At 46.6% G+C, this 27,902-nt stretch overlaps 6 protein-coding genes across 6 annotated transcripts; 3 read left to right on the forward strand and 3 right to left on the reverse strand.

Annotated features, from left to right (window-relative positions):
* Positions 1 to 118: 118 nt before the first annotated feature.
* On the reverse strand, positions 119 to 5,499 carry ACRALDRAFT_1038837 (uncharacterized protein). The gene is made up of 2 exons (XM_071015111.1): positions 871 to 5,499; positions 119 to 801 (listed from the first exon to the last, which is right to left on the reverse strand). The coding sequence occupies exons 1-2, from the start codon at positions 5,254 to 5,256 to the stop codon at positions 772 to 774; spliced, it is 4,416 nt and encodes a 1,471-aa protein (XP_070879046.1). The 5' UTR covers positions 5,257 to 5,499; the 3' UTR covers positions 119 to 771.
* A 175-nt stretch (positions 5,500 to 5,674) lies between these two features.
* Positions 5,675 to 6,714, reverse strand: ACRALDRAFT_2015160 (uncharacterized protein; the record flags this gene model as incomplete). Its single annotated transcript, XM_071019799.1, has 8 exons — positions 5,675 to 5,773; positions 5,847 to 6,015; positions 6,048 to 6,100; positions 6,192 to 6,225; positions 6,267 to 6,301; positions 6,337 to 6,406; positions 6,480 to 6,568; positions 6,622 to 6,714. 8 exons carry the CDS (start codon positions 6,712 to 6,714, stop codon positions 5,675 to 5,677), a joined length of 642 nt encoding a protein of 213 aa, XP_070879047.1.
* A 244-nt stretch (positions 6,715 to 6,958) lies between these two features.
* On the forward strand, positions 6,959 to 7,940 carry ACRALDRAFT_205942 (uncharacterized protein; the record flags this gene model as incomplete). Its single annotated transcript, XM_071021881.1, has 6 exons — positions 6,959 to 6,992; positions 7,066 to 7,216; positions 7,297 to 7,328; positions 7,368 to 7,716; positions 7,815 to 7,892; positions 7,931 to 7,940. The coding sequence occupies 6 exons, from the start codon at positions 6,959 to 6,961 to the stop codon at positions 7,938 to 7,940; spliced, it is 654 nt and encodes a 217-aa protein (XP_070879048.1).
* A 31-nt stretch (positions 7,941 to 7,971) lies between these two features.
* ACRALDRAFT_205941 (uncharacterized protein) lies at positions 7,972 to 9,332 on the reverse strand (the record flags this gene model as incomplete). Its single annotated transcript, XM_071021879.1, has 7 exons — positions 7,972 to 8,105; positions 8,155 to 8,526; positions 8,582 to 8,611; positions 8,639 to 8,827; positions 8,904 to 9,093; positions 9,158 to 9,206; positions 9,268 to 9,332. 7 exons carry the CDS (start codon positions 9,330 to 9,332, stop codon positions 7,972 to 7,974), a joined length of 1,029 nt encoding a protein of 342 aa, XP_070879049.1.
* A 9,391-nt stretch (positions 9,333 to 18,723) lies between these two features.
* ACRALDRAFT_205940 (uncharacterized protein) lies at positions 18,724 to 20,261 on the forward strand (the record flags this gene model as incomplete). The annotated part of the gene is made up of 4 exons (XM_071021878.1): positions 18,724 to 18,739; positions 19,837 to 19,871; positions 19,964 to 20,155; positions 20,229 to 20,261. The coding sequence occupies 4 exons, from the start codon at positions 18,724 to 18,726 to the stop codon at positions 20,259 to 20,261; spliced, it is 276 nt and encodes a 91-aa protein (XP_070879050.1).
* A 747-nt stretch (positions 20,262 to 21,008) lies between these two features.
* Positions 21,009 to 22,372, forward strand: ACRALDRAFT_205939 (uncharacterized protein; the record flags this gene model as incomplete). The annotated part of the gene is made up of 9 exons (XM_071021877.1): positions 21,009 to 21,098; positions 21,143 to 21,169; positions 21,258 to 21,328; positions 21,406 to 21,467; positions 21,546 to 21,608; positions 21,839 to 21,997; positions 22,125 to 22,153; positions 22,197 to 22,269; positions 22,347 to 22,372. 9 exons carry the CDS (start codon positions 21,009 to 21,011, stop codon positions 22,370 to 22,372), a joined length of 600 nt encoding a protein of 199 aa, XP_070879051.1.
* Between the last annotated feature and the right edge of the window lie 5,530 nt (positions 22,373 to 27,902).

A 27,902-nucleotide genomic window follows, 5' to 3' on the forward strand; every position in this document is an offset into this window, starting at 1 on the left:
TCCAGGCGGTCGAGTGTCGGTCATCCGCTGGAGATAAAAAACGTGCATGGAAAGAGAGGAGACGGGCCTGCCTGCTACAGTACTTTGTACGGGGCTTACATAATTCTTCCCATCCCCACCGCCATGGAGGATCCACTTGCAGCTGTTTGGCAAAGTACCTAACTAACTGTACTTACAACTCCACGCCAATAGGAAGGCTTAATTAAATGAGTACTTTTGCTCGACATTGGTGTCGACTTGGTATATGTACCTATGTACACTCCGTACGGAATGAAGTACTCTGACGTCCTAGCGTAGGTACTAGCAGTGGAAAAAGCTGAGACGGTGATGCCAGCTAGCAAAGCTCTAGGGAGGCTCAGGCCCAGGACACCGTCGTCCATTCCGCAACCTTCCGCCGTGTCCTAGACATCACCGCTTCGGGTGGTTGGATTCTGACGCTTGTCTTGTAATCCCCTTCAGGACTATACAGTCCTTGTTCACATCTGCATTTCACCACGCCGCTCCCCGTGTATGCCTACTCGTTCCAACCAGGGCGCTCCACCAACTCTTGATTCGCAACTATCAAGTCTGTTGCCTTGCTCTATAGTACGCTATATGACGCGAGGAATGAAAAGGGAAAGAGAGAATGCAATAATACAAGAAATGTTCCTCCATGCGCCTATGCTCCGCGGCCCCCCTCTATATGGCTTACTTCAGTGTGCTCTAGGCCGCCGTGGGGGACCTGTCTCATATGGTTGGTATAAGCGATAGCACCAACACACCACGAGTAGCTCATCGCCGGTTGAAATTGAGGTATCGACACTACAGGGACGCCAGTCAGTGTACCGTTCGCAGAGGGAAAACAGAAAAGAATCGAAAAGCAAGGCATACCGCTGTGAAGAGAATAATCAAGTTGCTGCCCACAAAAGCGAGGAAGATGCCCAGCTCCCGCCACCGCACGTTGAAATCGAACAACATGGGCTCGTAAAACTGATCGCCCACCTTGAACGCGCAGTACTCGCACGACTGCGTATCGTTGCTGACCAGGTACCCCGGGCCGCCCGCGTCGAAAAAGTCCTGCATGTACTCGCCGCAGTTCTGCCCCTCGGGCGCCGAAAACGCGTTGAGCTCGCCCGGCGTGCACTGCACGTCGACGCCGTGGAGCGCCGTCGTCACCATGCCGCCAATGAGCCGCGTGAACGGGTCGAGGTGGTACAGCCACGCGCGCCAGAACCCGGGCATCTGCGGCGGCGTGATGACCACGCCGCAAAAGAGCGCAAACGTGATCATGATGAACGGGTCAAACTGGCTCGAGATGAACGACGACCTGGTCAGCGCCGCGAGGCCCTGGCCCATCGTCACCGAGAAGAGCTCCGTGATGAGCACGATGAGGAACTGGTACCCCGCCCGCGACGCCTCCGCCTGCAAGCCCGGCGGGAAGTAGATGAGCACGAAGAACACCACCGCGCAGAGGATCGAGTACGGCAGCTCCGCCACCACCATGGCGCTGGCAAACGTGAACGGGTTGTACATCTTGGACGACGACTCGCGGAAGAAGATGGCCCGCTTGATGTGGAACATCACCTCCACCTGCGTGATGATCAGCGCCGGCAGCACCGTCACCTGGAACATGATGAACACCTTGTACTGCAGGCTGATCCGGCTGCTGTCCAGGTTCAGGTACGTCAGCCCCGTGATCAGCGCCACCACCACGTGGTTGAAGAGCCTGGTGAACAGGTAGTTGGGGCTGCGCCAGTAGCTGCGGTTCATCCGCGCCACCACCACCTTCAGCTGGTGGAGCACGGGGCTGGCGTATTCCTTCTCGAGGCTCGGGTCCACCGACTCGACCGCCGCCGACCGCTGTTCCTTTATCTGCGAGATGGTTTCCTTCACCTTGGCCAGCTCCGGGCTCTCGTCCCAAATGTCCGCCCAGTCGCGGGATCCGATGCGAGGCGTCGACCCCGCCCCGATGGCCTCGAGCATAAACTCGGCCACGTTATCCGTCGGCTTGGCCTCCGCACCGTGCTGTTTCAGATAGCCACGCAGGACAGAGGCATCCGGACCAATGTCCCCAAAGTAGACCGTGCGACCGCCCCTCTGCAACAGCAGCAATCGGTCAAAATTCTCGAATAGGGAAGCGTTGGGCTGGTGGATCGTGCAGAGAATAGCCTGGCCGGCCGCGGCCAGCTTCTTCAGGAACCGGACGATGTTGTACGCGCTCTGACTGTCGAGTCCCGATGTAGGTTCGTCCAGGAAGAGCAGGAGCTCGGGCTTGGCCGCCAGCTCGACGCCAATCGTGACGCGCTTGCGCTGCTCGACCGTCAGCCCCATCTCGGGCGTGCCGATGATGCAGTCCGCCGTCTCCTCCATCTCCAGTAGCGCGATGATCTCTTCTACATACGCGTACCGTTCCTCCTGCGGCGTCCCGTAAGGCTGTCGAAGGTCGGCCGAGAACCGAAGCGCCTCACGGACCGTCTGCGTCGGGTCGTGTAGATCGATTTGTTCGGCATACGACGTGCTGCGCTGAAACTGCTTTCCCGGCTGGATGCCATCGACGAGCACGTCGCCACTGATGACGCCAATGTTCTTCCGTGCCGCGAGCACGTCGAGGAGGGTGGTCTTTCCAGCACCCGAAGCGCCCATGAGCGCCGTGAGCTGCCCCGGCTTGACGTACCCATAGACGTTGTTGAGGAGCCGACGGGTACCCCCCCGAACCGGCACGTCGTAGTTGAGATTCTCCCAGGTCAGCACGCTCTTGGACTCGAGCTTGAGACCCTCGGAGCCTTCGGCCTCCTTCTTGGACTTTCGCTTCTCGTCTCGTTTCTGGAGCAGCGCCTGATTGAGCTTCTTACGCTCGGCGTTCGGTCTCTGATACACCCTAGCCGTATTGCCGCCCGCACCGAACTTGACGAGCTCGCCGAAGACGACGTTGAGGATCAGGAAGAAAATGATGAGGGCCATGATGATGCCAAAGTTGCGCCAGAGTCCGCCTGGGTGGTACGAGAATCCTTGCGAAATGTACTCGGACCCATCGACAAAGGTCGTGCCCGGCTGGGAACCGGGCAGGGTACACACCTGATGGTCAATGTCGCCGTAGCCGGGGCCCGAGGGGATGAGCGACTCATCGGAACAGGTCAAGTCGATACGACTAAACTCGTTCTCCATCAGGCCGCCAAAGGCCAAGCCCAGGGCATTCACCCAGAAGATCCAGCGGAACCATGGCGGGATGGAGTGGTACTGCATCAGATAGCCCGACGTGACGACGAAGAAGGTGATGAGCACGCAGGCGAACTTGATGGCGTAGTCAAAGTCGGGGCTGACACAGCCTATGGTACGGAAGAAGAGCATCATGGCGATGTTGCCGCATAGGATCATGAGGTAGAAGGTGAAGAAGGCGCCAGCTTCCCGGACGAGGCCGCTCATAAAGTAGACGATAATAGAGAAGACCATGATCTGGCTCGCGGAGAATACCTGATCGACGAGAATCTGGGCTATCCAGAGCGCCGATGGCCGGTGGAAGGCATACGCTTTGTGTTTATTGACGACGCCACGGCCCATCATGGTGCCCGAGAGCTCGGAGAAGGCCTGGAAGGCGTTGAACAGGAGGGAGACGAACATGAGACCGCCCTTGCTGAAGGCGCTGCCGGAGGTGCTGCCGAGGTCGTAGAACAAGGTACCGAGGACGATGGCGATTACGATGGACCGCAGCCAAGAAAGGGAGAGCAGGAAGCGGTCCTGCAGCTTGAGGAGGAACTGGCGCTTCATGAGAGCCCAGACCTGGAGGTGGAAGCCGACCGCGTAGACGGACCGGTGGGACGACCCGCGCTTCGCCTCGCGCACGGCGACGCGGAAGTCCTCGTGGCGGTCAGCCTCCTCTTCCAGATTGGTCCGGTAGCGTTCCATCTCGACGCCGAGGCGCTTCTGGAATTCCGACGCCCTGAACGCCTCGGCCAAGGTCTCGGCGCTGTGGGGCGCATTCTCGGGAGAGCGTCCGGGGGCGTATTCCCGCTCGAACTCGTCGGTACAGCCGGTCAGGTAATCAGGGGTGGTCTGGCGCGGCCTGGGAGCAAACCCGAGACCCTCGAAATAGGCCCTCGCTTCCGCTATGGGGCCGAAGAAGACTTGCTGCCCGCTGTCGATGACCATGACCTTGTCGAACAGGCTGTAGATGTTTTCCGACGCCTGGTAGAGCGACACAAAGGTTGTCGTTTTGTAGAGGTTGGTCCGCACGCGGAGAGACTTGGCAAAGTCGAGGGCGGTACTGGAATCCAAACCCCGGGTACTGTTGTCCCAAGATAGGATGGAAGCGTTGGCGACCATCATCTCGGCAATCGACACGCGCTTCTTTTCACCTCCCGAAACGCCACGCACAAAGGCGTCGCCGACGACGGTGTGCCTCGTGTGCTCAATGTTGAACATCTTGAGCAAGGTCGTGATGACGGAGGCCTTGAATTCGTTCTTGGACATGCCGGCTGGGCGCTTCTTCGGGGTCTTGGTCTCGAGGGCGAAATCCAGCGTCTGCTCGACGGTCAGGGTCGAGAGGTGCACGTCGTCTTCCTGGTTATAGACGGCCTCGCCGCGGTAGCGGTTGAACTCCTTGGCGGTGAAGGGTCCGTAGCGGACGTCGCCCTCGACCGAAGTGTACCCAGCCCGCTGATTGGCGATGGTCTTGAGGAAAGTGGTGCAGCCGGAGCCGGGCCTGCCAAGGACGAGGACCATCTCTCCGGGCAAGCAGACGCCCCGAAAGTCGTCCAACAGCGTGCGCTCGACGCCCTCCTTCTTCAGGCCGAGGAATTTGATGATGGGGCTGACGACGTCGAAGAAGCTCACAAAGGCATCGGGAAAGGTGCGGACGTAGTTGTCGGTGCCGCCGATGCCCTTGACGGTGAGGCCATCCCAGTACACGCCGATGTGCTTGGGACGAATACCAGCTTCGCGCTCGCGGTCGAGGCCACCGCGCAGGGCACTTTCCAGGTCGAACTGCTCGAAGCTGCTGTCGGAAGATGTGACGGGGTCGGCGGCCTTCTCGATATCGACGTGGGCACCCGACTTGCGGCGACTGGCAACACGGCTGGCACGAGAAATGCCCGACAGCTCACGTTGCAAATCGGCAAAGTCGGCCTCGGCCCGCTCGACCGAGACGCCTTGGTCGACGTTTGTAAATCCGCGGGGGTTTCCCCGACGGGCCTCCTCACGCATATCCTCGACATCGGTTGATGATGCCCCCTCCTGGGAAATCCGGTGGACGGCGCCCTCCACGAGGCCTTTCTCAGTCATGTTGGCGGAAGGAGGGAAGCTGTGCCGATGGGTATCTGGGATACTTCCTCCCACCGTCAAAATGCGACAACACCGAGAGTTGCCTCTTTCCTTGGGACGGATAATCTTGCGCAGGCGGGATGAGACGACTTGTATAATATGCAGAGGGTCAATCTGAGTCGTGGCCGTGGCGAATCCACGCCCGTTGACGACCACGATGCCGGGATCCGAGGCTCGATCTATGCGATTCCCGAGGTAGATGCGAAGATGCAGACACGGGATAAGAACAGTGCTTTGTGTTCAAAAGTGAACAAAGAAGGTCGAAGCACACAAGGAAAACAAAAAGAAAACGAGGGAAGATGGTCAAAAGTCGTGACGAGATTAGAGAAAATATGAGAAGTGAAAGGAAGGAGCATGAAAAGAGGGTTCAAGTTTGAAGTCAGGTATCAATAAATACTCCGAAGACCGAGTCTCTGCTATTACCTATGTAGGTAGGGTACGTCTCCAAGGGGGGGTTCAACCACACTACCTGCGGGTACTACGTGCATAAGTCCGTCCCCAGATGTGGGTCGTATTACAAATCAGGAATAATGTCTAGCTACCTAGCGTACCAAGGCCTGCTTTGCAACAAAACTAGTGTAGTTGTACGTCCGAAAGAAAGCGAGAGAAGAAACGAAAAGGAGGAGAAGAAGAAAAGAAATTCGCTGTTGCGCTGTGCTGGACGTTGTTTGTAAGCGGAAAGGTGGAAAGTGGAGTACAGTAAAAACGTTTTTGTCCAGCCTAATTCACCAATCATCAGCTACTTACTGCACAAATCTTGGATTAGTAATAAACCTATGGGTTGGTTTCCGCTCTCGAGCTCGCCCTACGACACTACTTCAACAAAAATACCACTTATTACAAGAACCAACGAGTCATTGAGTAGTCTATCGTGTTTAGTGTTTTCGGCTAATGACAATCAAGCTCACATAGGTGGGCTCCTGGCGTTCACTGAACAAAACCCTGGGTCTTAGCGTTCTGTATACTCATACCGGACCATGGAGTCCGGATACGTTATCCGTACTGTCTACAGATTCACATTACAAAGTACCTATAATGCACCGTACACAATCCGCACCGTTGACTGCCGTCCGGCAAGGAGTCAAACGGCGTAGGTGCGGTATCCGTACAACTGTACCATACACTGCTTGATTTGGAAGTACGGAGGACAGTGCCAGGTACGTTGCAAGCACCTAGATACTTACGTTGTACCTGCCAATCCGTGTTTGTCCGTCGGGTTCATCTCGCCCATCTCACCGAATGACACATTGCCGTCAGGGTACGTGCGCTGCTGCTTAAGAATCAACAAGGTGTCAAATGAAACCAGAGACTTTTGCCATGAGGCACGCTGAACCCCCACGCCGCTTTATACAGCATCCAGAGTCGTCGACTGGCTTGGGGAACAACCTGACAGGCCAAAAAGATATGTATCATGTACATATACAACGTACATATACGGAATAGGCACTACGGGGCGAAAAATCTTTGCCCCCTCTTCATCCGGACGCTAACGGTGGGCGGCTTTTCCGTTGCGGCTCCTAGTCTCCGATAACCTCGACCCCAGTGCTTATATGGACATGAACTCTAGAGTCTTTCTAACGTCGCGTCTCGAAAGTTGATGGTCGTATTTACGATGCACATATTCGTAGCACGTACATATTACATATATACACACATACTTCGTATGTACGTTGTATCGTCTACGACGTACCAAAACAGTGCGGTAAAATTTCCGGGATGCAGGAAATTATCTTAAACTGGGATCCACTAATTGCCCGCGCGAGAGACAAGGGGTGCATAAATGCTGGGGACAGGTTCATATCAAGATATGGTACAAGGTCTCGGATCCGACTCGTTCCTCGTCTTCTCTCTCCGTTCTAGCGACCTTCTACAGGAGAAAGGCCATGTCACTTTTACACCCCCAACCCCACAACAACAATATGTATCCAGGTAGCGAGGAAAAAAAGAAGAAGAAAAAAGAAAAGAAAAAGAAAAAAAGAAAAACCCACTCTCCACATTCAGACACGCCTGTCTCATTGCATCTTCGCTACACAGTACGGACTTAAGAAACGACTTCGCCTCCCGTGTCTTAGATGCTATGCCCGAGGCCGTTTCCCCACTAGAATCTTCACCGCTCTCACATTCGTGTCTTCGGCGATCTATCTGTAACTGCGTTCTCTTTTCCAAGTCAGTGAATGAGTGCTTCGTAGGTATCAACGCGAAGCGAATGTTGGGGACGGGTAAACCCCAACGCATCCCACGTTCTGTCAGTCGCGTTTGCCGAGACGGATTGATCCTTAGCCTGTCATGCCCTGTCCTACTGGCTATGCCTATGGCTCCACATAAGTTGGACATTTGGACATTTCAAGGGCCTAACTCCGGCTTAACTCCATACCACCTAATGTCGTTCAAAACTTCAGACGCTACACTCCGTTGTGGAAGGTGTCGACTTTCTTTTTGGAGAGCTAATTATCCAGAGCGTCGCCCGTAGCAAAGACACAAAATCCACAACGTATACTACAATGTCCTTCCAACGAAAGGTCATATGACCTGCCCATCGCCGTACAAAATGCCAGGGATATCACAGCGCATCCGATTCCAAGGCTCATCGCCCGCACGTTGTGGACCTCTTGCGCGAGGATGACATCCTCTGCAGCCGTGTGTGACAACACTGTCATTGACACTTTGATTCCACGGTCACATCTCACCAAAAGCAGAAGGAAAACGGGGAAAGGCAAAAAACCTCGTATGTAATGATCTGCCATGACTTGCGGTGATCCAGAGGGGAGCGTCCAGTTCATGACACATGTTCCGCTCAACGATGCCGCCGTCTACCGTCCATGAAGCGACCCTTCCTATTCCACGATTTCTTCTCGGGACGGCCCCCGGTCTTGTTGGAGCTGTTCCCGGCCTGCGCCTTAGCCTGGGCCGATTGAGGGCCGGCCGGCGGCCCCGACTCTACCTTTCCAACCTCGACGCCCTTGGTCTTGTCAATCACAGGCTCGTCGAGCTCGATTCCACCCATTCCCCACCAATATCCCCAAATGAACAGTGCAGTCAGGGCACAGGATCGGATGGCCAACAGCATCCATCTTCCCACTGTTCGAATTCCATTCGCCGCATGTCGTGGGATGGCCGGAACATAATACAGGGAGAGGAAGAATGCCTCGAGTGTAAAGGCGGCGATCGGACTGAGAAGTTCTTCCCAGCTTGACCCCCTGTCAAGTGCCAGGCCTGTCGTCCATGGTGCCGCTGGCGCAATTCGTATCCGATACTAGCGGGAAACGGCGCTACGGAGGACGGACACCAGTTGCATGACGAGGAATGCGTCCCAGTACTGCCACGAGGAAATTGCTGATTCAACGTGTATAGATGTGGCCCAGGACAAGAGCCGTGGCCAGGCGAACCATGCGGAGGACCAAGACGGCCACCACGCAGACAGGAGCGGGAAGAGAGACCACGAGAACGGCCATCGCGGAGCGAGGTTGTCCAACGCCTTGATCGGTTTCGCGGCCCACGGATGTCGTCTCCGGGATGACTTGACCGCAAACATCTGCGATGACATGGTTAGTCGAGTTTCTGTTTCTCGGTCCCATTTCCACTAGGGAAAGGGGAGAATTAGATGACACGCTTACCACTGCCCTGGGAAACTGGCACCAGTCCGACCTGGTTGGCGGGAGAGTGGGCTGGCAAAGCTGCGAAGAGAAGCAATATACCCTGTAGATATTCTAATGATGAAAGCAGCTTGGTTGATGGATGCGAGATTGGGGAGAGAGGTTTAGAGGTAGAGGGTTTGCGGGTGACGGTCCCTTGTTCCTTCTATCTTCTAGAGGCGTGGAAGAAAGGACTCCAGAGTCAAAGGACTACCCAGAGTAGGTATAACCCTAATGAGGATGCACATGATACTTTGTGGCAATCCGGCATCTTTCCTTCTGGATAGCAAATTCATGAGGCACATGTGAGAATTAAACGACTCGTAACGAGAACCATCACGTCAAGGGGTCTTGGCGTGGATATAGAACCAAGAGGAGCATTGGTGAGACGTGGAAGACCATCATTATGTGCGCTGCAAAGTAAAAGTTTGTGATGATATAAGATACCTATGTGATTATATCTGGTATTAAATTTGATTTACCCTGGCATAGGGGAGTAAATAGAAGAAGGTACCTCGCGATATATGGCTGTAATATAGGCTCGACCTACTTTAGTACTAGGCACGATATACCTAGTTTCTGTATTACGAATAGCGTATAGAATACAGCTAGTCTAATATGCCACTCTAATATCTAATACGGAGCTCGAACTCTTATAAGAGTAGCATTAAGGCTAAGACTAAAAGTGTAGTTATAGTCTATATATAAGCTCGTCTTAAAGATCACGATAATTCCACTTAAAAATATAAAAAAGAAAGCAAGAGAGTAAGTAAAGTAGTTATATACTTATTAATATAAGTCTATTATATAGAAACATTATTATAACTAATATAAGCAGTACTTTACCCTATCGTTATAATATAGAGGGGCAGACCCGTGTTCCGGGTCAGGACGTTAGATATCACGTGACCACTCGGTCCTAGAGATCTGGTCTTGTATACGGCTATTCTTCGGAATAGACCCACTATATCTAGCTAGCTTTTCGTCCGATCTTTTATAATCGTTACCTATCACCTATTATAATCATAATTTGCATTATCCTTCCCTTTTTGGTTATCTAGACAATCCAGAAAAGCCGACCGTAGGCCCGCCTACCTATCTAGCTATTCGTTCCCCTAATCGGACCACTACCGACCCTTCTAGAGGCCCGGCGACCGTCTCCTCGGGACCCTAGCTCTAGATACGGACCCGTGACGAGCCTAACTATCCCTTCGGCTAGCCTATTATTAGTTAGTTAGTTATTTATTTGTTTTGGCCCTAGCGGAGCCGTTCTGCATAGTAACGGCTTCGCCTTTCTTTAATTAATGCTCGGAGGCGGATATAATCAGCGTGGGACCTTCCTGCGCTTAAGGGTAGTTCCGGCCTGCCTAAACGAACGGCCTATTAACGTTAATTAATACGATACGGTCACGGTTTTCCCTTTAAGTCTTTGGTCTTTGGTCTTGAGTTTTGGATACGATATAGCTTTGGTTTCGACATAGTTTTGGATACGGCATAGGCTTCGGATACGGTATAGTTTTAGACACGGCATAGCTTCGGTTTTAATATAGTCTTAGTTATAATACAGCTTCGGTTTTAGATATAGCTTTAGACACGATACGGCACGGTTTTGATTTACCCTCTAATAGCGGCCGAAGGGCTTAGGTTAAGGCCCGGAAGAATAGCGTGTTATATAGATAGCAGAAAAGAAGAAAGAGAAGGTTATAATACGAGTTCTGATTCCGGATATAATACAGTAATAATGTCAGGGACATTCCATTCAAGGGGGTCGGATAGAACTTAGAGGCGGTGAGGAATGCGTTAGGAACCCGGAACCGGCCCTAAGGTTAACCCTAGGAGATATTTAGGACCGAGTTATATTTTAGGACTATTAAGCTAGCCTAAGGCCTATTATCTTAGAGCCTTAGGTTATTATATACTAGTCCTAAGGAGGATAGTCACTGGCCCTTAAGTAGGGTTTTTCCCGAAAAGTCCTAAAGGAGAAGGGCTTAACGAATAATTTTATAATTATTCTCCCCTAAGGTTAGCTTCGTGACCTATCCTTATTATAGTCTTAACGACTCCCTTTACTCCTTATATAAACCTATAATATTTTATTCGTTCTAACCGTTTACGGGTATAACGACTATTAAGAGTTCGAAAAACTAGTTATTTTTTTAAATCCTACTACTACCCCTAACTAATACCTAAGATACCCCCTAAGCGCACCGCCCCCGTTTATACCCGGGATACTTCCCCTGCTACCGAAGGAGCTAAAGCCGGGCTATTAGGTATCGATTACGAGTAATCCCTTACGCCTAAGTTAGAGGATAAAGATAATAACCCCGAATTCGAGATTCGCGGATAAGCTAACCCGGGCGCTCGTGATCTTATAATAGGACCACTACTCGACTAAGGGACCCCCTAAGTTATCCGTATAGGACCCTAATTCGATATTAAAGACCTTAAGGGCCGCCCCCCCGGCACTTTATTATCGGCGGAACTCGACTTCCTGATTAAGCACTATAAGGACCGCCGAGCGCGCGAAAAGAAGGAGAAGCGTCTCCTTACCCTCTAACAGGGGAAGGACCCCGATACCTCCGAATATACCCCTCGAGGGGACTCCTATAAAAGCTAGTATAAGGTCCTGTAGAAGCTCCCTGAATAGGACGGGCAGTCCTATAACTAGTTCTAGATATTTATCGAAGAAATTAAGAAGCGCTTTATACTTAATAAAGTTAAGCCGTCTAAGGCAGAGAAGATCCACCTTACTTTTACCCTATTACCGAAGATTATAAAATCCTAATAGCGTGCTTACTATAGGCGTGTTTATAGGAAAACTAAAGGTGCTACCTAGAAGGACCTTAAGACCTTCCTAACCGAGTAGTTAATCGATAATAAAACCCGTAAAATATCTATAACTAAGAAGCTATTCTTAGACTAGACTATATAGAAACCTAATTAGACTTATACTAAGTTTATTAATAGGCTAGACTCGTTATTTAATAAGGTATCCCTCCCCTTCCCTAATAAATAGCGTATGTAGTTAATCTTAACGAAGCTTAATAAGCCGCTATGTAACTAAATTATAGCCGCCGGTATCCTTACCGATAATAAGGCGTTAGGTGTCGTAGCCCGATAGGCAGAGATTACTCTTTTATATAAGAATAAAAAAAAGACGCCCCGGAATAATCGCCTAAGGTAGCCCCGCGGTAAGAAGCGTGGGCGAAATAGGGCCCCTAATAAGGCCCGTACTATAACTATTCGGCCCTCTATACCTCCCTAAGGTTTCGTGGAATTAATCGAAGTAAACGATATAAAAGCCCCCGGGCCTCCTAAAAGGCGCTATTACCCTAGCGTTACGTGTTTTAGCTATAATAAAAAGGGGCATTACCGGAACGAATACCTAAAGGAACCCCCTAAGTTAGGTTAGTTATTAGGATACTCCGCTAGTTAAAACCCAAATAACCTGCAGGTTAATATAAGGCACCCCGTTATTAAATAGGCTTAGGCCTAGGAAGGGCCACCGTCTTAGCCGTTCTTCGCTAGTAAGGGCGCGATTAAGGCGAAGTTAGAGATATAGCTAAGCGGCGGATAGGGCCGCCGGAGCGCTAAGCTTAATAAAGGTGCCGAGGTTAACCTAATCGACTAAAAGGCCCTGCCTCCCGCCCACGGTCCCTTAGGACCACCGAAGCGATTTAGATAGGTTATCCCTAGGGTTAACGTATAGTTTATCGGGACCTTTAAGATGTATATTAAGGTTATAGATAGTTAGGACCGGACCCGGATATATCCGATTAAGTTTAAGGTGTTAGATATAGACCCCGATAGGTCCTAAGTTATCCTCGGTATACCCTAATTAATAGAATATAACCTTATTACCTCCTTCCGGTCTAGCGAATAGATATATCGACTCTAATAAGAGGACCTTTAAGGCGTCCTGGGTTAAAAAGAGTTAAAGAAGGCGAAGGAGTATATATAGCTTATTATCCGCCTTATAAAGTCCGGTGCCCCCCGTATCGGCTAAGTTATTAGTATAAAGTAGAACGCTACCGAGGAAGAGGAGGATATATTACCTAATAGTCCTTTAATCCCTATTATCTAATTAGACCCGTTATAACCTATACCCCCTATACCTCCTAACCCGACCCGACTAAATAAAAGGATCCTAGAATATCTTAATCCCGGGCCGTATTAAGAGTCGCTAGATAAGGATAAGTTAGGGAATATTATCCCCGAGTATTATTAAGAGTTTTTAGACATTTTCGATATTATAAAGGCCGGCCGTTTACCCGCCTATTAGCGTTAGGATCACGCTATTAAGATAAAGGAAGGTAAGTTACCCTTATTCGGCCTTATCTACCCCCTAGCCGAGTAAGAACTAGCCGTCTTATAAGAATATATTAAGGAGGCTATAGCTAAAGGGTGGATTCGACTATTAATAAGCTTTACGGGCGCCCCGATTCTATTTTTACTAAAAAAGGGTGGATAGCTACGCCTATATATAGACTATTAAGGCCTTAACAAGGTTACCCGCAAGGACTATACCCCGCTCCCCCTAATACACAAGATCCTTAACCGCCTTATATCCTCCACGGTTTATACTAAGTTAGATCTTAAGGACGCCTACTATCGCTTAAGAATTTAAGAAGGGGACGAGTAGAAAACGGCTTTTAGAACTAAGTACGGACACTTTAAGTACTTAGTAATACCCTTTAGCCTATATAATACCCCCGCTAGCTTTTAGCGTTATATTAATAAAGCCTTAAAGGGTCTTATCGATACTATCTATATTATATATCTAGATAATATCCTGATTTATAATAAGGACCTTAGTACCCACCGCGTACACGTTAAGGAGATCCTTACACGCCTAAGGGAGTAGTCCCTATTCGTAAACCCTTAGAAATACGTGTTTAAGACATAAAAGGTCGAGTTCTTAGGCTTTATATATAGCCTTAATAGGGTCTTTATAAACCTAAAAAGGGTTAAGGCTATTAAGGATTAGGAGGAACCTACTTCCGTTAAAAAGATTTAGGTCTTCCTGGGTTTTACCGGTTTCTATTAACGTTTTATTAAAGGCTACTCTAAGGTTGCTACCCCTTTTACGGACCTATTAAGGTTAGGGGGTAGACTAGGTACGTTCTAGTTAGGGGATATAAAGAGGGCCGCTTTTAAGAAGTTATAATCGTTATTTTAGTCGGCACCTATACTACGGTATTTTAACCTAGCCCTGCTTATTTATATAGAACCTAACGCGTCTAACTTCGTACTAGGCACTATAATTAGCTAGTATAAGGACCGAACCTAGCGACCCGTGGCGTTCCTATCTAGGAAGCTAAGGGGACCCGAACTAAACTATCTAACGCTAAACACTAAGTTAATAGCGATTATTAAAGCGTTCCGGTAATAGCGCTATTATTTAGCGTATAGTTAAACCCTAGTAGGGGTACTAACTAACCACTTAAACCACTAGTATCTACTAAATAAGCCTCGAATTAAACCTTAACACGCCTATTAGCTAAAGGAGCTATTAAGCTTTGATTTTAAGATCCGTTACTACCTAGGCGTTTAGAACCCCGTAGATAGGCTTTTACGGAAGCTATAGCTCGTTATAGATTAGGTAGATCTCGAAGCGGAGCGGCAGAAACCTATTAAGGGATTTACTAAGAAGTTCGTTATTAGCCTTATAAGGGCCCGAGGTATACCTAAGCCCTTAGGTCTATCTAGCCTAAAGGATAAGATTATCTTTGCCTAGAAGGATAATCCCTTTTATATCTCCTTAGTATTAAAAAATAACTTAGCGGACCTATAGTCCTATAACGGTTAGGGTATAGTCTATTTTAGGGACCGTCTCTTTATACCGAACCAGTTAGGTTTACGCGATAAGGTCCTCTAGGGATTTTATAACGCGCCTATTACGGGCTATTATAGGTTAGGTTAGACGATTAAGAGGATTTCCGAGTCCTATTACTAGGAATACCTCCCGCGAGACGTTAAGAAGTTCGTGCCTACGTATAGTATCTATTAAAGGACTAAGCCGCGCTAGTATAGGCCTTTTAGGTACCTAGTACCTCTGCCCGTACCCGAATAGCCGTTCTAAAAGATCTTAATAGACTTCGTGATAGGCCTCCCCCCTATAACCTTATAGGGAAAGAAAAGGGATTTTATCCTAGTTATAGTATATCGATATACTAAGTACGCGATCTATATCCCTTATAGCAGCTCTTTAATAGCTAAAGGTCTTACTATTATTCTATAGGTGCACGTTTTTAGTATCTACGGCCTACTTAATAGTATCGTTTCGGACTAAGGGTCCCTATTCACTAATAAGTTCTGGACCACCCTATATAGCCTCCTAAGCGTTAAGCGGCGGTTATTAACCGCGTTCCACCCCTAAACGGATAGCTAGACGGAATAATAGAACCAGAACTTAGAGCACTTTCTACGGGTATTCGGTGCCCTATAATAAGACGACTAGGTTAACTAGCTACCCCTAGCCTAGTTTACCTATAACACCGTATAGTATTTAGCTATCCGGTAAACCCTTTTTATTATGCTAATAGGTTTTAACCTATGCGGACTATATAATATACAGATACGTAAGTCGGGTAAGGTTCGTGCCGCTATAGCCGAGTAAAGGGTAAAGCACCTTATATTGAATTATAGGGCTATAAAGGTCCTTATTAGGAAAGCCTAAACCACCTATAAACGATACTATAACGCTAGCCGGGCAGCCTAACGCTTTAAGATTAGCGACTATATACTGCTATCTTCGAAGAATATTAAGTAATATCGCTCTAATAAGAAACTATTAGATAAGTTCCTTAGCCCCTATAAGATTACCTCTATAATAGGTTAGTATAGGCTTGCCTATAAGCTATAGCTCCCGGAGTTAATAAAGATTTATAACGTTTTCCTAATCTCGCTCCTCGAATTATAGAAGTCTTAGGACGGTAGGTCGCCTATACCCGTGGATATTAAGGTCGAACTATAAGAGTCGGATAAATATAAGGTAAAGGAAGTCCTGGCTTATTATTATAACGGGAATAGGCGCGAATACCTTATTAAGTGGGCCGGGTACGAGTATAAATATAACACTTAGGAACTATAAAGACACCTCCCCGATACGCTTATCGAGGAGTATTATAATCAGAAAAGGGAAGCTAATTAATAGTGTCGTCGGTGCCCCGTAGGGTCTTTTTTTATTTAGGCCGGGGAAGAAAAAATAGAAAGAAAAAATAAAAAATAAAAATAAAAATTAAAAAAAAACCAAACGCTAACGCCCCCCCCCCCCCTACCCCTAACTCCCCCTAGTCCGAGCCTAATAATAACCATAAATAGTCCTTATTTATTTTTTATAGCCGGTTTTTTTACGAAGACCGGCTAACTTCGAATTTTATTTAACTAACTAGCCTAGACGGCGGGTAATAGTGGCTAGGTAGCGCTTTATATTAATAGGAGTATCGCGGCGCTTTTTCTCCGCCTCCTCCTCCTCCTCTTAACGATAACGCTCTAAGGGGTTAAACCCCTTATTATCGCGGGCGTATTTCTTTATAGCCTCGAGGGCCCGGTATAACTTAATTTAGACCCGGAAGGCCTAGCGCTTATATATATTAGCGGTGCTCTTTATAAAGATATCGGGCTAACTTATAGACGCCTAGTCGTTTAGACTACTACCGCCCCGTGCGGCCGCTATTAATATCTTTTATAGCTTCTTAGCTACCCTCTCCGCCTATAATAAAAGCTATATATCTAGTTAGTAACCTCGGGAGCGGTTAAAGTAAAGGGGACTATAGCTATATAAACGTACTAACTCGTAGTCGCGGCTATTACTATTATAGCAGTAATAGTATTTATCGGATACCTTACTATTATAGTAGGGCCGTATAGTAATAGGACCGGTGGCGTTATCGCCACGTAGTACTAAGAAACCCAGTACGCGGGCGTACTGCCTATAAGGAGCATAAAGCTCTAGGCCCGACCTAACTAAGATAACAGGATATACCGGTATCTCGACGCTATCGCTATCACTAAAGTCCGAGGGTCTATCGCTAGACCCGTTTATAGATAAAGCGAACTCCGATAATAACGACCTATCGGAGTTAGCTTCCTTATTATTAAAAAGGGTGGCTCTATTAGCACCACCGCTTATAACGATATCCTAACTAGTATAGTTAAGGACGCCCTCTAGGTTACTAAGGGGCTTAAGAGTACCCTATAACGAGTTATCACGCCCTAAAAGGAAAGGGCTAGTTGACTTAGTAACCGGAGTACCTATAATAGCTGGCTTCTTAACGGTCCCGACTAGTATAGCTTACTTAGCTAGAGCAGCCGCCGTACCTAGCTACTTAATAGCTTTATCCTCCGAGGAGGAAGAAGATAACGAATCCAAAGACGAATCTGATAATAAGTCTAATAAAGAGTTAGACTACTATTACTACTACTACTACTACTACTACTTAAGAGTAGCCGCTATAGCCGCGGCCTTAGCCTTAGCCTAAGCCTTCTTAGCGGCCCACTATACCTTCTTCCTAGCAGTCTTAGTTATCCCCTTATCGATAACCTTAGGTGCTACCTTAGTAGACTTTATACCGGCCTTACCGGACTTCTTAGATTTACCGGCCACGCCGGACTTTTTATACTTATTAGCTAAAGCAGGGGGCGCTATTATATAATAATAGTCTACTCTAATACTATAAGTCAGCCTATAGTCTACGCGAAAGGGGTATAACACTTATATAGTAGTAATAATAACGGTAATAGTAATAATAATAATAATCTACCACGATATTAGCCGGACCCTAAGCTACCCGCGTTCCTATATATAATACACGGAACCACGCAGAGATAATATATACCCTAATAAGGAGTCGATAAGATAAGTTAATACCCTTAATATAGATAGGGGCGGATAACTTATTATTAATAGTAATAGCGTTATTATTATTATAGATAGGTAAATAAGAATAAGTAAGGAAAAGGAAAAATAATAAAATAAGTTAGGTAAACGGAAAAGTCCTATATTAGAATAGGCGTATAACCTAATATAGGCCCTACTTATATTACTCCTTCCCCTTTCACCTAGATACGACTACCTATTACGGGTTTCTATGATACGGTTATTTAGTTAATAAAGGGCGCGTCTAGGGTACTATTATAGAATACGCGTCTACGGAGGGGCTTTATTATTATTAATATTTATAATAGATATCACGCCTTATTATTACCCGGCCTTAAGCTAGATAAGCCGCGAGAGGGCGATAAAGGAAATAGGGTAAGTTCTTTATTATTTAGGACTATATTATAATAGGCTTTATTTAGGATAGGCCCTTTATATATATATCTTAGGCCGCCTTAATAATAGTAGTAGTATAAGAAGAGTAGATAAAAGGAGTCTTAAAGGATTACTAAAGTAATAAGGACTATAGTTTACTACCTATAAGTGCCACTATTTACCGATATAATACCTGCCTTTAGAATTATAGTTTATCTAGACTAAAGCCCTTTATCGGAGGGGCCCCGGCTAAAGCGCTCGGGGCTTTATTATGGTATAGTTATAGTGGTGGTAATAAATAAGGGGACCCAGGAGAGCTATGCTTTATCTAAAGATAATAGGGTCTCCCGGTTTATAAGGATTACGGTTATACTATATAAGGAGGACGGGATTAATTAGAGGAAGGTCAGGCCAGGTTAACGGGGACGTCTAGTTAGCTCGGATAGATAAGGAGGGAGTTAGTAGCCCCGATAAGTAGGGTTTAGGCCGGCCTATCTATCCCTAGGTCGGGATAGATTAATAGACGGGTCCGGACTAGTAATGGTTACCGGCTCCCGTGGATAGGAGCCTTAGAAGGAGGGGCGTGATATCAGGGATATTCTATTCGAGGGGGTCGGATAGAACTTAGAGGCGGTAAGGAATACGTTAGGAACCCGGAACCGGCCCTAAGGTTAACCCTAGGAGATATTTAGGACCGAGTTATATTTTAGGACTATTAAGCTGGCCTAAGGCCTGTTATCTTAGAGCCTTAGGTTATTATATACTAGTCCTAGGGAGGATAGTTACTAGCCCTTAAGTAGGGTTTTTCCCGAAAAGTCCTAAGGGAGAAAGGCTTAACGAATAATCTTATAATCATTCTCCCCTAAGGTTAGCTTCGTGACCTATCCTTATTATAGTCTTAACGACTCCCTTTACTCCTTATATAAACCTATAATAAATAACTATAAAAATAATAAAAACACTATATATAATAAAAGCTATAAAAATAGTTTCCTAGGGCCCGAGTCTCCGGAAAAGCGATCCTGATAGTGCTTCGGAAGAGTAGAGGCTGCCTGCTTACTAATAGCCCCGACCTATCCCGACACAGAGACTACCTGTAGATTAATAATCCGATACTAGTTCCGATTCGACGGGTCCTAGTACCACGGATACGGATACGGAAAAGCAGAGACTGCCTGCTTAGAAAGAATAGTCTATCCCGACGTAGAGGCTGCCTGCTTATTAATAGCTATACACTATCCCGACGCAGAGACTACCTGTATATTAATAGTCCCTATATAAGAGGAAGATATCACGATAGCGACGTCGTGGAAGGAGGAGGATAAATACCGGTGGTTAGGGTAGTCAGAGCCGCGCGTGAGATACGCTTCTGTTCCTCTTAATCGGGCTAACCTCCTGTTTTAAGGTTATCGCGAGAGTCACGCTTAAGGCGTGCGAGGCAGCTCTGCAGGAGCTATACTCTCTGCGATCCGAAGACTCGTTACTGTTGTTTGCTTCCTGTTTGTCTAATTAGACTAACAGTAACGTCGCTCGTGGGTAATCTAGCCCGAGCCGAAGCAGTAGTCGGAAGAGCCGCCGCCGCGGCAGAAGTACGACTCTATAGCAGAGTCAGGAAGAGAGTCCCGCCCGGCACGTTCCTGTTTGCCTGATTAGGTGTTATTCCTACGGTCAGGAAGGTCACCGAAGGCGTACGTGCCCGAAAAAGATAAAGAGCCCCGTTGGCTCTGTGATCCGGAAGAGCTGTGATAGCTCCGCGCTTTAGAAGAACTGGCGTGTTAAGTCCGTTGATCCCGAGACTTCGAAGAGCTCCCGTGCTAGCTCTGCCGCGCCCGCCCAGAAGAAGAGCCCCGTTGGCTCTGTGGTTCCGAAGAGTCCTCCCGTGGACTCCGTGACGAAAGAGCCTGCCACCCCTCCCGCTATTCTTCTGGTCCAGAGTCCTCCCGTGGACTCCACCGTTCCCCCCGTTCCCGCCGTTCCCTTAGTTCTGCCGCAGAGCTCTTATGCTAGCTCTGCCGCCTTTACCGATTCCCTGGCACCCGTTCTAGTTACCGCCGCCACCGCCCCTTCCGTTCCTCTAATCCGGAGTCCTCCTATAGACTCCACCGTTCCCGTCGATTAGTCTGCCTCTGCTCCGCTTAATAACCTGCGTTTCTACCTGCCTCCGGGCTTAGAAGAGGAAATATAGGCCTACGTCGATAAGTATACGGAAGAGGCCGACGAAGAGGAACGGCGATACACTATAGGCCTGCCTCCTGCCGTGGAAGCCGGTCCCGAGCCATTCGTTAACCTTCTTACTCGCCTACCTAGGTAGACGGGTTTCCTGCTACCTAACACCTTCGAAAATCCTTATCCACAGTGGTATCTAGGCTATCACAGTCCCTTAAGCCGGCTATAAATCGAAGAGCTATTCGGCACCTCCCTTAAAAAGGAGGTGAAGAAGGTGGAGATCTAAGCTTTATAGCAGGTAATAAAGACGATAGAAGCAGAGGTGTGGCGAAAGCAGGGCCTTTATAATTAGGCGTTAACGTAATCGTTTTCGGGAGACAAAGACGTTCGTGAAGTTATAAGAGCTTTCTCTAGTTCTTAACGGCCGTTAACGTCTTCTTCCTTTTTAGTGGAGTTGCCTCTAGGGCCGAGGGATTTTTCCTTACTATCTTCCTCCTCCTCCTACCTCTTTTTCCCTTTTCCTTTTCCAGCCTCCTTTCCCTTCGCCTAATCAGGGTAATAGAATCGTTTTCGGAAGCAGAAGTCGTTCGTGGAGTCCGTGGGAGCTTCTTCTAGTTCCTGACGGGGGCCGCGTCTTCTGATCGACGGAGGCCGCGACTATGGCCTTTGTGGATTCGTATCTGGGGCCGCGTCTTCTTGATTACGCCCTGGGGCCGGATTTTTTTTTTTTTTTCCCCCGAAGCTACTCCGTTGACCTGATCAGGACCTTTTTATTGTTTTTTGGGTTGTTTAGAAAGCTGCCCTCGAGGGGGACCTCTTCGTACAGCTTTAGGGCCGATGGATATAGAGTCCTGCCCTCCCCCGATTTCACCCTGCCCACCTCTCTTCTTTTCTTTTTGTGTGGAAAGCTGTACGCGCAGGAGCTTCTTTGTATAGCTTTGGGGCCGATGGATAACTGGGCCCAGGGCCCAGCCTATAAGTCTGTGGGAGCCTGCCGATTTTTTATAGATTCTTCCCAGCCCAAGAGTCTATAGGAGCAACCTACCGATTTTTCAGCCTCTCTTTTCACCTCTTCTTTGGACTATATCTTTTGCAGTTCTTCACCTTTTCTTTCGCTCGTAACCATATTAGCCTGATCAGAAGAAGAGCGATTGAACGGCTCCGATTTTAATTGATTTAGCCTGCTAGTTGTTAAGTTGTTATCGGTTGGTTTGGTGGTACGCGTTGGATATCTTCGTCGTCTCTTCGAAGCAGACCACGTGCCACTAATACCGCCTACCCTTTTTAATCCTGCCTGCCTGCTATTTTCTGCCGGCAGAGTCACCACGAGCTTAACCTGCTTACCCTTTTCCCTCTCTTTTTCTTACTCTTTTTTACTACTCTTCTTTTCCCTCTTTTTTTCCTGATATCTTCGTTCCTCTAATCGGCCTGAGCCTGATCCGCCTGCCTGTAGTTAATCTGATTAATCCTGTTGATCCAATTAATCCAGTTGATCTGATTGATCCTGCTTTTCTTCCTGTTCCTTCGAGCCCTGCCACGATTCTACCGCCTCGAAGAGCCTGCCGCGATTCCTGCCGAGACCCGACAAACCAACCTACCACGCCACAAAAAGATCCGACCTGCGTGCTTTACGCCTACGAACCGAGAAGTGGACTACCTGCCTTCTAGGTAATGGAAAGAGATAGATATACTCTGCGTCGCTTAGTTCTGCGTTTTGCGTCGTTGATTTTTTTACTAGGGCCGCCGCGTTGCCTTATTCCTATGGTCACGACCAGGAACCGAAGAGGCCGCCGCCGCCTGCCCTGTGTGTGCGTTCGTCGTCACGGTCTTCTCGAAGACTACGCTAGGGCCGCCGCCTGGTTTACCGCCGCCTACTGCCACCGCCGCCGCCGCCTGGCTTACGCATAAAGGACCTGCGAGGTCACCTCTATATCTCCGAGGTCACTATCCTTCGAGCCTGCGTCTTCGAGAGACGTCTTCTGGAATACGTGTACAAGGAAAGAAGGACTACTACTACGAGTAGCTGGAAGAGGTGGACGATACGGAAGCTATTGCTGTATAGGTTGCTTATAGATACCCTGATCAGGGTAATAAAGATATATTTACTGTTTATGTTTAGAAATTTATAATAAGATAATCGCAGACCCACCAGCATATAGTCGGACCGATAGCCGCGTATAGACCACTGATCCGAACCTATCTCTATACGTGCGTTAAGGGATTAGTTTAATCCCTTAAGTTAAAGTCTTAGTTTAAAGTCAGCGCTTAGTTAACGAATATACCGTGATTACTCTACGGTACTAAGCTATAAAGCCTTTCCTATAATATCTTTTCCTTAACTAAAGTCTACGGACTTTCCTTTTATTATAATTCTTTAACTTCTACACCTTTAAGGTAGTTAGGCCGAAGATACCACCGAGAAGGACTTAAGGAATAAGCGTCCCCCCGGGGGGAGCTAGCGAAGCGGACGCCGGGTAGCCGCCCGCTATACTAAAGTTAATAACGATAGTAGCCGAATAGGAACCGTCGGATAAAAATAAGGGGTTAACGGATACGCTAGTTATACTCGGTCCTAAAGATAGTAGTTCGTAGGCTAATCGGCGATTTATTACTAGCCCCTTAATATTAATATAAAAGGCGTTAATTACGATATTTTTATAATATCTCTAGTAATAAAACGAGATTAATTAAGTAATTATAAAGAAGCTTACTAAATAACCGGCGCCCCGGCGCGAGTACGAAAAACCGCTAGTATATAATCCTAAGCTAATTAAAGAGTTATTTATGGTTATAGAAATTAACGATTAGTTAGTAGCGATTAAGGCTAGGAACTAGTTTAGACCTAGTGCCCTAGTATTATAGTAGATCGAATAGGCTTTAATAAAGCTTAAATATACCTTCTAGATATCCTAAAGGTATTATACCTAGAAGATTATTAACCCGAATTAGAATAACTTTATAGCGTTTATTCGGCGAGAGTATTTATCCCGGGATATATAATGGTATTATTATTATAAGGAACTTTATAAGCTACAAATAACTAGCGATATAACGCTAATAAAGCTATTCGAATAATAGGATAACCTATATAGGCTATTAGGCTAGGAGATAAGCGGAAATAAAGAGTATGCTTATAATTATTTTAGTCGGCTACCCCTATATATTAAGAATAAGATATAGGAGCGGAAAACCGAATTAGATAAGGCGGTAACGCTAGCTTAAAAGGCGTAGCTATTCTAGGATATAAGCCCTATTAAGAAGGCGAGTAGTAAGCGATCGGATACCGGTTATAAGAGGACCCTATTAAACTTCTAGTATTCGGATAGTCGCTTAAGTCGGGTAAGCACCCCGGCGACTAGTTGGCGTACGCCCGTTAAGCTAGGTAAGACGGACTCGAAGGGGGCGCCCTTAACGGGTTAAAAGGCATTAGGCTTAGGTCTAGAGCCTTTATAAGTATAGCCTAGTACGTGTGCCTTTACGGGTAAGTGCTATAACTATAATAAAAAGGGCTACTATTCTAAGGACTGCTATAGTAATAAGGAATAACGGATAACCGATAATAGGGCGGCGAAGGCTTATACCTATATTAGTAATATATACGCTACGCGTAATAACCTTAATAACGATATTCGGGTTAAAGAACTTTACTTATTAGGAAATAAGTCGGCGTAGGTAATAAGGGGGCCGGACCTATACCCGATAACTAGCTAGCGATTATAGTAGGCGAGGTAGTAAGATCTATAGCGATAGTAATCCGTTACGGAAAGGAGATCGAGTTCCGTATAGATTTAGATACCTATACGTAGGTAGATATTATTAGCCCGGCGTTAGTAGAACGCCTAGGGTTAAAACCGCTCTTAGAGGTCGAGACTCCGGAGATCGAAGGCTTCGATGGTAGCCCGGCGAGGGTTCACGGAGCGTACGGCTTAGCTTTTTATTTACTGGATATAGAAGGGCGGCCACGCCTATTAAAAAGGGTCTTCCTATATACGGATCGACTTAAGGGTACCGGATAATTACTACTCTCGAATAATAGTATAGGTTAGGAAGGTATTATAATTAATACGGCCCGCTAAATATTCGTTTACGAGCCGATCTTAATTATAGACCCCGAGCTATAGGCTCGCGAGGTTATCGAAAAGCGAGCGAAGGCGTATATTATATATATCGCTACCGCTATTACTATTATACCGGGGACGCCGGATATAACTATTCCGTCTATAAATAACGATAAGGTGATATACGGACTAGTTATCGAACTGCCGCCAGAAATCGCTAACTATGAGGATATATTTTCGGAGTAGGCTATAAAGGAGCTACCCTTACTAAAGGACGCCGAATACACGATTAACTTATAAGATAGGAAGGAACCGCTATTCGGGCCGTTATATCCCCTATCTTAAGCCTAGCTAAAGGAGCTAAAGAAGTATATCGCTAAGGGGATAATAAGCGGTTATATCTAATAGTTAATAAGCCTTATAGGCTCGCTAATACTATTTATACCTAAGAAGGATAATAGCTTATAACTCTATATCGATTATTAAGTGTTAAACGCTATAACGATTAAGAATAGGTACCCCCTACCCCTAGTTAGCGAGCTATTAGATAGGCTTACCGGGGTAAAGTACTTTTTTAAGGTGGATATCCGAGATACCTATTATAGGATCCGGATTAAGAAAGAGGACCGCTAGAAGATAGCGTTTAGAACGCGATACGGCCACTATAAGTACACGGTTATACTATTCGGGCTAATAAATACTCCGGCTACCTTCTAGGTATACGTTTACTAAGCGCTCGCCGGTTTACTAAATATATATTATATCGCTTACCTAGATAATATCCTTATATATTCTACGTTAAGGGAATAGTATATAAAGGACCTAAAGAAGGTCTTAGATCGGCTTTATAAGGCCTAGCTATACACGAAGCTATTAAAGTACGAATTCTACTATAACCGAGTAGACTTCTTAGGGTTTATAGTAACCCGCGAAGGTATTATGATAAACCCGGAATATATATATACGGTCGCCGAGTAGCCGGCGCCTAAGTCATTCCGAGATATCTAAGTTTTCCTTAGTTTCGCTAATTTCTATAAGAGGTTTATTAAGGGATACTCTAGAGTCGCCACGCCGTTAACTATACTATTAAAAGGCAGTTAGGCGGGTAAAAAAAAAGGACCTTTTAAATTCCCGGATAACGCTAAGCGGGCGTTTAAGTTACTAAAGGTCGCCTTCGGGTCGGCGATTATTCTATAGCACTAAAACCCAGTACTAGATATAAGAGTTAAGACGGACGCCTCGAATAAGGCTATTTCCGGGATCCTAAGTTAGAAGTACGAGACTAGATAGCGACTAGTCGCCTACTTCTCGTAGAAGCTTTCCGAAATAGAGTAATAATAGGGTATAGGATAATAGGAGCTATTAGCTATAATAAAGAGCCTTAAATATTAGCGCCACTATCTCGAAGGCACGGGATAGGCGTTTATAGTGCTAACGGACTATTAGGCGCTTAAGGGCATACTAAACGCGCCGGCGCGGGACCTTTATAGAAGGCTTACTAGATAGGTATACCGATTATCGTTATTCGACTTTAAGGTTTAATACCGCCTAGGTAAGATAAACCCGGTAAACGGCCTATTAAGATAGCCGGATTATATAGTGGATAAGACGCCGTATAATAACGTGCTTCCTACCTTATCGTAAAGATTACGATTAGTTAGCGACCTCCCGATAAGCGGTCGCTAACGGATCGCGAGTATCTACCTTACCCTAATAAGTAACGCGGTAAAGATCGTATACGTTTAAGCCGCTCGGGTAATACTACCCGAATATAGGCCTAGTAAGTATAAGCGGGCATAGACTTTATAAAAGGGGGCCCTGCCTAGCTTAAGAGATAAGGACGGAAAAGGGCTATAACCCCTATATCCTATTAATAGTACCCGGTATATTATTATAGCTATTATTACCCGCTCCCGAATATAAGATATAGGGTATAAGGCGACTACCTAGTAAAGGGTCGTTAATAAGATATCGCCGATACCCGAGGCTAAGGCTAGGGTTACTACGATACCGGATTAGTATATCCTATATTTAATAGCTAGAGAGCTAGCTAGGAATAAAACGGTAGGTCGGTATACTATTAGTAAGGAACTAAAAGATCTAGTTAAAGGGCTATAAACCACGGACCCGGATTATATATCCTTAATTAGGAATATTCGCTAAGGGACTAGAAAAAGGGCGGGGTACTCTCTTAGAGATAAGGATATACTACTATTTAAGGAGCGGTTAGTACTACCTATATAGGGCGCCCTAAGGGCGGAAGTCCTATAATAGCACTACGATAACCCTAGAGCCGGGTATATAGGAGCGAATAAAACGCTTAAGCTGATTTTAAGAAAGTTCTACTAGGTGGACTTAGCGGCGGATATTCGTGATTATATCGCCGTATATTCGGCGTGTTAAGGGGTATAGGTGCCACGATATAAACCATACAGATAGCTATAGACGCTACCGCTACTTATATATCCGTTCTAGGAGATTAGTATAGATTTTATTACGGGTCTACCGCCTATAAAAGGGGCTAATAGGTAAATATACGACGCTATTTTAATAGTTATTAACCGGTATACTAAGTATACCCTATTTATTCCTATACGGAAGGACCTAACGGCACCTTAGCTAGCGGCGTTATTATATAAGGAGGTTAAGTGCCGATTCGGTAGCCTAGAGAGTATAGTAATAAACTAGGATAAACTATTTATTAGTTAGTTTTAGATAAAGTTCTGTTATAAGCGGGCGAACGCTTAGCGACTATCCACCGTATACCACCTATAAACGGATAGTTAAACGGAACGAATATATTAGTTCCTAATTAAGTACCTATAAATAATTACCGGTAATATAATAACGTAGTGGCCTATTTAGTTATTAGAAGTAGGTTTCGCCTATAATAATAATAAGTATTCCTTACTTAGTATCTTACCGTATAAAGCGCTATACGGGTACTATCTATGTATAGTAGAATATATTCGACCTAGGGATAATACCCGGGTATAGGGCGTTTAAAAACGTATTAAGAAACTAGCGGAGGTTCGGCGAAAGGTCCGCGAATACTAGGCGTATACTATAGAGTACTAGGCTCGGCACTATAATAAGCGCCACTAACTATAGCAGTATAAGGTAGGCGATATTATTAGACTATCCACGAAGAACTTCCGATTCCGGTAAGGGTTAAAACTAGCACCGCGATATATTCGGGTATAGGTAACCGAAAGGATTAGCGAGTAGGCGTATAGGGTTCGCTTTCCTACGCCGTATATAAGGATACACGATATATTCCCGGTATCCTTATTAGAACCGTGGAAAGACCGAGTAGCCGTAGAGCTATCGGTAAAGGATCTCCCGCTCCTAAAGGAGGAGTAAAATAAATAAAAGGTAGAAGATATCGTTAGTTATAAAAAAGAATAAGGGAAAACGTTCTATTTTATAAAGTGGGTAGGCTAGCCGGTAGAATATAATACCTAGGAACTAGAGGACTACCTAGAAAACGCTTTA

This window comes from Sodiomyces alcalophilus (genome assembly GCF_042370955.1).
Source record: "Sodiomyces alcalophilus JCM 7366 unplaced genomic scaffold ACRALscaffold_1, whole genome shotgun sequence".
Taxonomy (NCBI): Eukaryota; Fungi; Ascomycota; class Sordariomycetes; order Glomerellales; family Plectosphaerellaceae; genus Sodiomyces; species Sodiomyces alcalophilus.

What these genes read in the sequence shown, in the direction of transcription:
- ACRALDRAFT_1038837 (XM_071015111.1), bottom strand. Translation starts at nt 5,256, where the DNA reads ATGACTGAGAAAGGCCTCGTGGAGGGCGCCGTCCACCGGATTTCCCAG. An exon ending in TGATTATTCTCTTCACAGCG is followed by an intron (nt 802 to 870) that starts GTATGCCTTGCT and finishes GCGTCCCTGTAG; the next exon opens with TGTCGATACCTCAATTTCAA.